The sequence below is a fragment of the Nomascus leucogenys genome, chromosome 2 (assembly GCF_006542625.1).
Source record: "Nomascus leucogenys isolate Asia chromosome 2, Asia_NLE_v1, whole genome shotgun sequence".
In the NCBI taxonomy this organism is placed as follows: domain Eukaryota; kingdom Metazoa; phylum Chordata; class Mammalia; order Primates; family Hylobatidae; genus Nomascus; species Nomascus leucogenys.
In genome coordinates this window covers 18,587,881-18,600,625 of record NC_044382.1, presented here as the reverse complement: position 1 = coordinate 18,600,625, position 12,745 = coordinate 18,587,881, and the positions used below count along the sequence as shown (strand labels likewise).

The window sequence follows — 12,745 nt, the reverse complement described above, 5'->3', positions numbered from 1 at the left end:
CTTGCAATACCTGCCACTACAACAAGCTTCTGTTCTGGTACTGTGTGTCTGAATTTACTCAAGAATTTAGGGAAAACAGGGTAAATAAATACCAGGAAATAATGATGTACTTTATAGGCAAAAATGACTACTAACACATCTTTCATTTTTTATCAATATGAAATTAACTCAGCCATTACAGTGAAGATAAGCACATAATATATAAACTCCTTAGTAGTCCCACAGAAAACCTGATCTTAGGAAGATTAGACCTTGTTTCAACAAGAGCTTTACTTTAAAATAGTACACAGTAGAGTACAGTCTTATTTACAGTAAGAGGTTGAAAACCTCATCAGAAATCCCAGTCCAGGCCGGGTGCTGTGGCTCATGCCTGTAATCCCAGCATTTTGGGAGGCCGAGGCCAGGAGTCCAAGAGCAGCGTGGCCAATATGGTGAAACTCTGTCTCTACTAAAAATACAAAAATTAGCCAGAGATGGTGGCAGGCACCTGAAATCCCAGCTACTAGGAAGGCTGAGGCACAAGAATTGTTTGAACCTGGAAGGCGGAGGTTCCAGTGAGCCGAGATCGCACCACTGCACTCTGGCCTGGGCGACAAAAGTGAGACCCATCTCAAAAATAAAAAAAAAGGAAACCCTAAGTCCAATAAAACATGCCTAGCATAGTTTGTATATAACACATCTAGTTAGTGTATAAAATCTATTTTTAAGTTTTATTTTTAATTCCATAATTTGTTAAAGGATTTTTTTTTTCACTTTTTTTTTTTTTGCTAGAGTAGCTTCTCCATAGACAGAGCAGGGCTACCCCACAGGCAGAGTGGCCCGGAGGATTCTTTAGACTCAGAATGAAACCAGGTTTAATGCCCAACTAATAATCACTTCTGAAAAAGATCATATTAATGCAACATGCAATGGAAGAGCTCACTCTCAACACATACTGCACAGTAGTGGGCGTCCTAAAGCTGTGTGGGTCAGGGAGTGACTGGCACTTGCCTCTTCTCTGTTTCACTGTGTAAAGCCTTTATTGACATCTTGGCATATAAGCAGAATAATCACCAAAAAAATATTACTTATAATGTACCACAACACAATCATTCAAGCATACTACTTGAGGGCCTAAGTTCTCAACCTGGACACTGTAGTATAAGCTACTGATACCACTACTCACTGCTTCACCAGAATGGCTGTATATTTTTCCCACCAAAAGTAGGGCTATTGCACCATACGTTTCATGGTCTCTGTAAAGAAAAGAAATCATTGTCTTGGTTTATATTTCCTCAAAAAACAAGTAAATTTTCTACAAATTGCTTTTAAGAACTTAGTGAAAACTGAAGTTTCCTAAGGAAATCATCAATTATTTTTAATGCAACAGTACCCCCATGTACACACACACACAGTCGGTATTTGTAAAAATATCAATTCTGAAATACAGCTAGCTACACCCTTTAATACGCATATACCACTAACTTAAAATGCACAAGCATTTTTTTAAGAGATGGGGTCTCAGTATGTTGCCAAGGCTGGTTCAAACTTCAAGGTTCATGTGATCTTCCTGCCTCAATCTCCCAAAGTGCTGGCATTACAGGCAAGAGACACCATGCCCAGCCACACAAGTTTTTATTTTTTTTCTTCAGATAGAGTCTCACTCTGTCACCCAGGCTGGAGTGCAGTGGCACAATCTCAACTCACTGCAACCTCTGCCTCCCAGGTTCAAGCAATTCTCGTGCCTCAGCCTCCTGAAGAGCTGGGATTACAGGTGCACACCACCACACCTGGCTAATTTTTGTATTTTTAGTAGAGATGGGGTTTCGCCATGTTGGCCAGGCTGGTCTCAAACTCCTGGCCTCAAGTGATCCACCCACCTCAGCCTCCCAAAATGCTAGGATTACAGTCATGATCCACTGCACCCGGCTACACAAGCATTTTCAAGCATAAACCTTGACTTCATGATTCCTTATTTCCTGTCACATCCCCTGCTCCAAAAAAAATGATTCAGAAAGACCTTTCAGGATTTTTTCCCTTTTTTCCCCCCATTTAAAAGCTTCTGTAAGAAGATTTTTAAGGATTTCCAGGTGGCTTTATAACTATGAGGAGTGAAGAACTACCTCTTCAGAAGCCTGGGCTGAAGGCTTTTGCTCTTTGCAAATAGTCTTGAGTGGTTCAATTTTCTTATGTCTGCAATTACTAAACTTAGGACTGTGTTTAAGGGATAGACCTAAAAGCTTGCCAGCAGGTAAGATATCCATAATCATTTCTACTGACCCAAAACATGGAGAGGCTTTTAAGAGAGGCCTTGATAAGGCTGTGGTTCTTGCCCTTTCAGTTTGTTCCTGAGGGACAATAACTATTTTAAAACAAGGAAATGCAAGAGGATGCAACTGGGAAAAAAAAAAAAAAAAAAATATATATATATATATATATATATATATATATATATATCCAGAATGTAAAAAATTTTACAAAGTCCATGGATTAACGGTAAATTGCAAGTGAATAAAAGTAACAGCAGAACTACAGATGAAAAGGACAAGAAAATCAACCAATTGCAACGTATGAGCTTTATTTGGATCCTAATTTGAAAACTGAACAGTCTTCAGCTATTAATCTTGACAGTCCTTTTTTTTTTCCTTTTTTTGAGACGGAGTCTTGCCCTGTCACCCAGGCTGGAGTGCAATGGCACAATCTCAGCTCACTGCAGCCTCCGCCTCCCGGATTCCAGTGGTTCTCTTGCCTCAGCCTCCCGAGTAACTGGGATTACAGGCACACGCCACCATGCCCGGCTAATTTTTTTTATTTTTATAGTAGAGATAGGGTATCATCATGTTGGCCAAGCTGGTCTCGAACTCCTGCCTTCAAGGGATCCAGCTGCCTCAGCCTCCTAAGGTGCCGGGCCAACAGTCTGACATTTTAACAGTGACTGAATATTTGATGATATAAAAGGATTACTGCTATTATTTCAGGTGTAATAATGATAGTAAGATTGTTGTTTTTAAAGTCCCTATCTTTTTAGATATCTGCACTGGCCGGACGTGGTGGCTCAAGCCTGTAATCCCGGCACTTTGGGAGGCCGAGGCAGGTGGATTACCTAAGGTCAGGAGTTCAAGACCAGCCTGACCTACACGGAGAATCCCCGTCTCTGCTAAAAATACAAAATTAGCCAGGTGTAGTGGCGCATGCCTGTAATCACAGCTACTCAGCAAGCTGAGGCAGGAGAATCACTTGAACCCAGGAGGCAGAGGTTGTGGTGAGCCGAGATCATGCCACTGCACTCCAGCCTGGGCAACAAGAGCGAAACTCCGTCTCAAAATGAAATAAAATAAAATAAAAAAATAAAGTTCAACAAAAAGGCTGGGTGTGGTGGCTCACGCCTGTAATCCCATCATTTTGGGAGGCCAAGGCAAGCAGATCACCTGAGGTCAGGAGTTTGAAACCAGCCTGGCCAACATGGTGAAATCCGTCTCTACTAAAAATACCAAACTTACCCGGGCTTGGTGGTACAAACCTGTACTCCCAGCTACTCAGGAGGCTGAGACAAGAAAATTACTTGAACCTGAGCAAGACTCTGTCTATAAAAAAAAAAATCAACAAAAACATGACACACCAATGATTTATTATTTTGTCTATAATAATCATTTAAGCTGGGTGCAGTGGCTCATGCCTGTAATCCTAGCACTGTGGGAGGCCAAGGAGGGTGGATTACTAGTCACTTGAGGCCAGGAGGTTGCAACCAGCCTGGGCAACATAGCAAGACCCAGTTTCTACAAAAAATATATATATATTTTTTGAGACAGAGTTTTGCTCTTGTTGCCCAGGCTGCAGTGCAATAGCGTGATCTTGGCTCACTGCAACCTCTACCTCCCGGGTTCAAGCGACTCTCCAGTCTCAGCCTCCCAAGTAGCTGGGATTACAGGCACATGCCACTACACCCGGCTAATTTTTGTATTTTTAGTAGTGACAGGGTTTCATCATATTGGTCAGGCTGGTCTTCAACTCCTGACGTCAGGTGATTCGCCCACCTCGGCCTCCCAAAGTGCTGGTATTACAGGCGTGAGCCACCGCGCCTGACACTTTTTTTTTTTTCTTAACTCGCCAGGCACAGCGGCATGAACCTCTAGTCCCAGGTACATGGGAGGCTGGGGTGGGAGGATCGCTTGGACCCAGGAGTTCAAGGCTGCAGTAAGCTATGATCACACGACTGCACTCCAGTCTCTGTGATAAAGTGAGACCCTGTCTCTAAACAAATAAATAAAATAATCATTAAGACAGTTTAGAATCCTGAAGGAATGCTTAACTGTATGTCAAAATTTTAAAAGCTAAGATTAAGGACAAAATGAAAACAGGAAAACCCAAACTGAATTTGTAGGGTTGATTCTTCTCATCTGCTAGCATTTAGACTATTGTCATTAGACATTGCTAAGGGGCTCAGAAGCAGGCAGGTAATTTAAACTAAGAGAGCTGGTATAAAACAACAGTGGCCAGGTGCTGTGGCTTACGCCTGTAATCCCAACACTTTGAGAGGCAGAGGCGGATGAGCCTGGGCAACAAAGCGAAACCCTGTCTCCACCAAAATGACGCAAATTAGCCAGGCATGGTGGCATGCACCCGTAGCTGCAGCTATTTGGGAGGCTGATGTGGGAGGATTGCTTGAGCCCAGGAGGTTGAGGCTGCAGTGGTGAGTGTGCCACTGCATTCTGGCCTGGGTGACATAGCAAGACCCTTTCTCGAAAAAAAGAAAAAAGAAAAAAAGAGCACAGAGTAAGCTAGAGAATGCATGCTTCACTTAAAGGCATCCAGTTCTTTTTAGAAAAAGTCTCGCTCTGTCACCCAGGCTAGAGTGCAGTGGTGCCATCTCGGCTCACTGCAGCCTCCACCTCCCAGGTTCAAGCAATTCTCCTGCCTCAGCCTCCTGAGTAGCTGGGATTATAGGTGCATGCCACCACGCCCAGATAATTTTTTGTATTTTTAGTAAAGGCAGGGTTTCCACATGTTGGCCAGGATGGTCTTGAACTCCTGACCTTAGGTGATCCACCCACCTCAGCCTCCCAATTTGCTGCGATTACAGGCATGAGCCACCACACCCGGCCAGGCATCCAGTGTTGAGTAAATACAATGCTAAACAAAATCTGATTTTAACCAGATACTAAAAATATCCTCAAAATTACTGTGTCATTTATGGGCCAAAGAAAGCTACCTAGAAGATAGAAAGGAGGACATAACAAACCAGGGTAGTACAGGGAAAACCAGGCCACCTGGTCATTCTGTTCATATTACATATAAACTGAGGCATAAAGTTTGTGTCTAAGTGAACTGCCCAAAACTAAATCAATTAGCCTAAGAACTAGGAAATGGAGCTTAGTAAGGCACAATGATTCACCCAAAGGCACAGTGCTAATAGGGGAGGCTAGTACCAATATTAGAAATTAAAGCCCAGGCCAGGAGTGGTGGCTCACACCTGTAATCCCAACACTTTGGGAGGCCGAGGTGGAGGACTGCCTGAGCTCAGGAGTTCAAGACCAGTCTGGCCAACATGATGAAACGCTGTCTCTACTAAAAATACAAAAAAATTAGCTGGGCGTGGTGGTGTGCGCCAGTAATCCCAGCTACTCAGGAGGCTGAGGCAGGGAATTGCTTGAACCAGGGAGATGGTGGTTGCAGTGAGCCAAAGTCCCGCGACCGCACTCCAGCCTGGGTGAAAGGAGCGAGACTCTGTCTCAAAAAAAAAAAAAAAGAAAAAAAGCCCAAGCACCCTAACACTCTGTCCAGTCAATAATTTACTATTTAGTACCACTTTCTTTTCTTGAGTTATGTATGTCCAGCTCCTTTTTTTTTCACAGAATGATTCTCCTCAGAAATGTGTTCTCCAACCAAATAAATCTGAAAATAATGCAAAAAATAATAATACAACAGGGAGGGGGGGCATTTCAAATGATTTCAAAAGCAGACTCTTAGTCATCCACACATATATTAAATCCTGTGTTCCAGACTCAAACACCTTTTCCACACAGTAGATAGCTCTTCCAATTTTACAAAGACATTTCTATACTATGCATAATGTCAGCATAAAATATGGAAGAAATTTATAAAAGCAATAACTAGCCCTTTTGAAGACTGAAGAAAAGCACAAATACATTACACATTTAGTCTCCCAAATGTTAATCTCATTGGAGAGGCAAGAACCAAAACTTCAGAGCTTACTATGTATTTCTCGGTATTCAGCTAAGGAACTAGCGGAGTCTCCAGCGCCAGGTTTCACGGCTTTTACCCAACTAAAGAATCTGCCTGGCTCCAACACCCATATTCTTTACATTATCTCCACACAGGCAATGAAATCAAGAGAAGCACTAACTTTCAGAAATACGCAACTTTCAGCAACATGCCATTCTTTACTTTCTGCTTAAACTAAAACTTAGCCCAACTAGCTTTCTAATATGCAAGTAGAAAAAGCAGAGGTTTTAGAATGGGATCAACCTACATCTGAATCCTTGCTTTGCCACTTACAAGTTAACTGGCCAAATTAAATGAGCCTCCATTGCCTCCTGTGTAAATTAAAAACACTACCAAGGTTATAAAAAAAAAAAAAACTAAAGCGGCCGGGCACGGTGGCTCACGCTTGTAATCCCAGCACTTTGGGAGGCCGAGGCGGGCAGATCACGAGGTCAGGAGATCGAGACCACGGTGAAACCCCGTCTCTACTAAAAATACAAAAAAAAAATTAGCCAGGCATAGTGGCGGGCGCCTGTAGTCCCAGCTACTTGGAGAGGCTGAGGCAGGAGAATGGCGTGAACCCGGGAGGCGGAGCTTGCAGTGAGCCGAGATTGCGCCACTGCACTCCAGCCTGGGCGACAGAGCGAGACTCCGTCTCAAAAAAAAAAAAAAAAAAAAAAAAAACAAACTAAAGCATGAGGTACAATGTCTAGCATATAATGGGCACTCATAGAAAGCTCCTAATTTTTACCTAGAGGTTGAATTCAATGGCCCACCAAGATACAAATTACTTTAAAGCAACTGATGAATATGGCCTTAGTAGAGTCTAAAGTATCTTGGCTGGGTGCAGTGGCTCACACCTGTAATCCCAACACTTTGGGAGTGTAGAAATGGGAGGATGGCTTGAGGCCAAGAGTTCAGACCTGGCGCAGTGGCTCAAGCCTGTAATCCCCAGCACTTTGGGAGGCCGAAGCAGGAGGATCACTTGAGGTCAGGAGTTCAAGATGCGCCTGGCCAACATGGCGAAACCCAGTCTCTACTACAATCCCTTGAACTCCGGAGCCTGAGGTTGCAGTGAGCCAAGATCACACTACTGCACTCCAGCCTGGGTGACAGAGCGAGACTCTGTCTCAAAAAAAAAAAAGAGTTCAGGCCAGGCACAGTGGCTCATGCCTGTAATCCCAGCACTTTTTAGAGGCCGAGGCGGGCGGATCACCAGAGGTCAGGAATTCAAAGACCAGCCTGGCCAACACGGTAAAACCCCATCTCCACAAAAATACAAAAATTTGCCCGGCGTGGTGAAGCATGCCTGTAATCCCAGCTACTTGGGAGGCTGAGGCGGAAGAATCACTTAAACCCGGGAGGCCGAGGTTGCAGTGAGCCAAGATTGTGCCATTGCACTCCAGCCTGGGCGACAGAGCGAGACTCTGTCTCAAGGAAAAAAAAAAAAAAGAGTTCAACCAGCCTGAGCAACATGGTAAGATCCCCATCTCTACAAAAAATTTTAAAATTAGCCAGGTGTGGCCGAGTGCAGTGGCTCACGCCTATAATCCCAGCACTTTGGGAGGCCGAGGCAGATCACGAGGTCAGGAGTTCGAGACCAGCCTGGCCAATATGGTGAAACCCTGTCCCTACTAAAAAATACAAAAAATTAGCCAGGCGTGGTGGCATGTGCCTGTAGTCCCAGCTACTCAGGAGGCTGCGGCAGGAGAAACACTTGAACCCGGGGGGGTGGAGGATGCAGTGAGCTGAGATCATGCCACTGTACTCCAGCCTGGGTGACACAGGGAGACTCTGTCAAAAAAAAAAAAAAAAAGAGCACAAACTCAGTAGCCCTGGGTTCCAGCCTAGTCTCTGAAACGGACTGGCAGTCATGTCTCTATGCTCAATCTCAAGGTTTCATTTGGATGAAAATATAGCTGGCTGGCTGCAATGGCTTATGCCTGTAATCCCAACATAAAATCAGAGGATTGCTTGAGCCCAGGAGCACGAGACCAGCCTGAGCAACATAGTGAGACCCCCATCTCTACAAAAGATACAAAAACAGGCTGGGCACGGTGGCTCACACCTGTAATCCCAGCACTTTGAGACACCGAGGTAGGCAGAGCACCTGAGGTCAGGAGTTAGAGACCAGCCTGACCAACATGGTGAAACCCCCGTCTCTATTAAAAATACAAAAATTAGCCAGGCGTGGTGGCGGGTGCCTGTAATCCCAGCTACTCGGGAGGCTGAGGCAGGAGATTCGCTTGAACCCAGGAGGTGAAGGTTGCACTGAGCTGAGATTATGCCACTGCACTCCAGCCTGGGTGGCAGAGTAAGATTCCGTCTCAAAAAAAGGAAAAAAATTAACCAGGCGTGGTGGTATGCACTTGTAGTCCCAGCTATTTGGGAAGCTGAGGTGGAAGAAGAACACAGTGAGCTACGATCCCAGCACTGCACTCCAGCCTGAGCAACATAGCGAGACCTTGCCTCTTAAAAACAAAAACAAAAAAAACACTGTCTCCTGGATCCATCAGTAAACCCCAAAACTGCACATGAAAGTGTACAATCAACATAAGTGCAAATTACAAAATATACTGGCAGGTCCGTTTTTCCAGATTAAACTGTAAAAAAAAAGGAAATCCAACTAGTCAACCATTAGACCAATAATAATTCCTTGAATTGCTAAATTTTAGTGTTTTATTTCCTCAACATTTCCACAATTTTTTTAAGACAGGGTCTCATTCTGTCACCCAGGCTGGACTGTGTGATCTTAGCTACTGCAACCTCCACCTCCAGGGCTCAAGAGATCCTCCCACCTCAGCCTCCCAAGTAGCTGGGACCACAGGCACAAGCCACCACGCCCGGCTAAGTTTTATATTTTTTTCGTAGAGACAGGGTTTCACCACGTTGCCCAGGCTCCTCTGGAACTCCTGTGCTCAAGTGATCTGCCTGCCTTGGCCTCCCAAAGTGCTGGGTGCCTGTAATCCCAGCTACTCCGGAGGCTGAGGCAGGAGAATTGCTTCAGCCCGGGAGGCGGAGGTTGCAGTGAGCCGAGATCACACCACTGCACTCCAGCCTGTGCGACAGAGCAAGACTCCGTCTTGGAAAAAATAAATAAATAAGTAAATTATAGTAATAAGATCCTTTCACTTCAGAATATTCAAATGGAAAAGGTTCATATTAGGAATAGCTCCTCCAACAAAAGAAATTGCTGTTTCTAAACACTGATAGCATGAGACCGAAACTCAATAGCAATTCTCTACCAAAGAAAATTTTTAAAAAATAAAGCACTAATACAATGAGCACTTATCCATTCCATTTCCAAAAACAACTTACCTTCTGCACCTTCCTTTTGCAGATTTGAAATCCAGATTCTCACACAGTCACTGGCCATCTCTTCTGTTTCATTCAACAGCATAGACACCAGAGTGTCTCTCACTATTATATACATCAGTAGAGGCCGGGCGAGGTGGCTCATGCCTGTAATCCCAGCACTTTGGGAGGCCAAGGTGGGTGGATCACCTGAGGTCAGGAGTTTGAGACCAGCCTGACCAACATGGTGAAACCCCATCTCTACTAAAAATACAAAATTAGCCAGGTGTGGTGGCACATGCCTGTAATCCCAGCTACTTGGGAGACTGAGGTAGGAGAATCGCTTGAACCAGGGAGGTGGAGGTTGCAGCGAGCAGAGATCGTACTATTGCAGCCTGGGCAACAAGAGCGAAACTCCGTCTCAAAAATAAATAAATAAATAAATAAATAAATAAATAAATAAAATACCTCAATAGAAAGCACACTCACCTTATTCTGCTTTCTAATTATGAAAACAGAAGTGCAGGCTGAGCGCAGTGGCTCACGCCTGTAATTTCAGCACTTTGAGAGGCCAAGGCAGCAGGATCGCTTGAGCCCAGGAGTCTAAGACCAGCCTAGGCAGCACAGCAAGACCCTGTCTCTATTAAATAAGTAAACAAACAAACATAAACAGAAGTGCAAATGCCCTAATCCAAAATTATTTTTAAAAAAGATACTTCAGGCCGGGCACGATGGCTCATGCCTGTAATCCCAGCCCTTTGGGAGGCTGAGGCGGGTGGATAACCTGAGGTCAGGATTTCAAGACCAGCCTGGCCAACATGGTGAAACCCCGTCTCTACTTAAAAAATACAAAAATTAGACCAGCGTGGTGGCGCACACCTGTAGTCCCAGCTACTTGGGAGGCTGAGGCGGGAGAATCGCTTGAACCCAGGAGGCGGAGGTTGCAGTGAGACGATATGGCGCCACTGCACTCCAGCCTGGGTGACAGAGTGAGACTCCGTCTCAAAAAAAAAAAAAAGATATTTGAGATTAAATAATACAGAATAACTGCTCTCATCTTTCCCCCCCAAACACCATACTTCAATATGAAATTTTAAATGGCTTTTTTCCCCAAATGGGAAAGGATTCCTGGGTCTTGATGGGAGAGCAAACAAGTTTAAAACATACTAATAAGCCATTGCAAACAGGTGAGATACCATCAGAGTGTGTGCTGTTGCAGGAAACAGAATGGAAAGCCGTGAATGGGAGTCTCTGCACTTCATATCTGCAAAAGAAGAGAATAAAAAGGTTAACTCCAGACTTAGAACAGGTTCTCTTCCCCTGTTGAAAGCAGAGCCCAAAAACTTTTTAAATCAAAAAATGAAAATGTGGTTAAGCCAAATTTGTAGATGAACTCAACCTTCTTGTCCTTAATACATAAACTGTATCCCAGGTGTTAGAAGTTACTTGAACATTTTTATGCTACACCACCTTGACATTAAAGGATTTTTTAAAAATCTCCAATCTCTTCTTTAAACTTTTCTTAAAACTATCATTAAAATTAGCAAAATATGCTTCTCTTTTGAACGGTTAACCTAACGGGAATGACTTCTAACCGTAAGAATAACAGTTAAAAGGTTCATTTTAACAAATGCTCTTCCCCCTGTAAGGAGTGACAGGTAACCTTTTGGGAACCCCCATGTACACACCCCTTTCTCCAATACTGCTAAAGTTAAACGTTAATTTGAGGACAGACAAGTGCCTCCTCGCAAGCAATGCCCCCTCTCCCCGCTCCCCCCCGTCCCCCCGTCCAACACGCCGTTCTCTGCAAAAATCCATCTGCATCTTGCATTAACCCACCTGCCCAGTGACGGTGAGTCCAGGCCAAGTCGCAGAAAAAGACCAGGCGTGAAGGGTGAGACCTGTGAGCCCATTTGCACCCGCGCCCTCCCACCTGGTGGCACACCTGCCCCGCAGGCGCCCACCTGGGGCCGGGACCGCCCTCTCCCGGTCTCGCGCTCCTGCCCCACTCGGAGCGCGCGCCACGCGCCGCGCAGGACCAGAGGGCGGGGCCCCGGGCAGCGGGGAAGCGAGGGCTCGGGGAGAGGGGGCCGCCCGGGCTCACTCCCTCCCTGGGGACCCAGCGGACCGGAGCGTGCTGCGGACGGGCGCGGTACCTTTTGGACAGATCCATGAGGACCCCGGAGAAAAGCTTCTCCCCGAGGCGGAACGACACGACGAGCGCGTCCTCAATGATGTGGTCCAGCGTGACCCGCACCTCCGAGCCCGGGATCAGTTGCGACACCGTGGAGTCCCCGCCCGCCGGCGGCACGAGCGCCGGGGCTACGGGCTGAGGCAGCGGCGGCTCCTCGCGCTCCTCGGGAGCCGGGGGCTGCTCCGGCGGCGATGCAGGAGAAGGTGGAAGTTCGGGCCCTCCCTGAGGCGCGGCTGCCGCTGACTCCGCCACCCGAACGGACAGTTTCTCCTCAGCCTCCAGCTCCGGCCCCGCCGCCTCTGGGCTGCGGGCGAGCTCCCCCGGCGGCGGCGGTGGCGGCGGGAGCGGCGGCTCGTCGGCCTGAGGAGCGGACTGCTGCCCGTCGGTCTCGCCATCCGGCACAGACGCTTCAGTGGCCGTGACCGGGAGGGGGTCAGTGCCGGCCTCACTGCCGGGGATGGGCTCCATCTCCGGCTCGGCCTCGCCGGCGCCCCCCTCCCCGGGGGACGCTGCAGTCGCTGCCGCCTCTGCAGCCACAGCCGCCATTTTCTTCCTGGCTTCTCCCTCCTCTAACTCCGGCTGCAGCGGCGGCGGCGGCAGCGCTGCTTGGTTCCCTGGGCCTTCCCCTCCCTCCCGCGAACACTTTCGTCCCGCCCTTTCCCTGATGCTCGTTTTTGGCACCTCGCCATTGGTTCCATTCTACACCCCTCCCGCACTTCTGATAGCCCATTGGCCAGGGATGGACGTCTATCATCTAGTCAGTCCATCCTTCCCACGCAGAGTAGGAACTTCTCATTGGCCAGACGTGTTGTCAAGTGTGGAATCTGAGTGGAGGAATAGGGGGCGGAATCAAAGGGGGCGGGGGAAGTCACAAAAGAGGAGCCATATACTCATTGCCTCTTGCTATTGGCTGGAAGAGGAAATAAAGTTTTATGGTTGGCCTACGCTCCTGCCCATTATCAGTCAGGTCTTCGGAGGTGGGAGAAAGGAGGGAATCATGTGGCGTGCCACTTCTTTCAAAGGCGGCCGAGGGGAGGAGTAACAAGGGAATGCGGG

General features: G+C 46.8%; 1 protein-coding gene across 13 annotated transcripts in view; it reads right to left on the bottom strand.

Moving 5' to 3' along the window:
• Positions 1-12,537, bottom strand: part of PWWP2A (PWWP domain containing 2A) — a 64,384-nt gene extending 51,847 nt beyond the window's left edge. For 10 of the 13 annotated variants that reach the window (XR_004032973.1, XR_004032974.1, XR_004032975.1 and 7 more), the window contains exon 1: positions 11,652-12,537. Coding sequence is in view for 4 of the 13 variants with exons in the window: in XM_030825718.1 (XP_030681578.1) it covers positions 11,652-12,235 (584 nt within the window). In the remaining 9 variants the exon portion in view is untranslated. Of the gene's footprint in view, positions 1-1,165; positions 1,236-11,651 lie in introns of all 13 variants that reach the window. The other 3 variants (XM_030825741.1, XM_030825742.1, XM_030825711.1) reach the window with 2 other exon arrangements.
• Between the last annotated feature and the right edge of the window lie 208 nt (positions 12,538-12,745).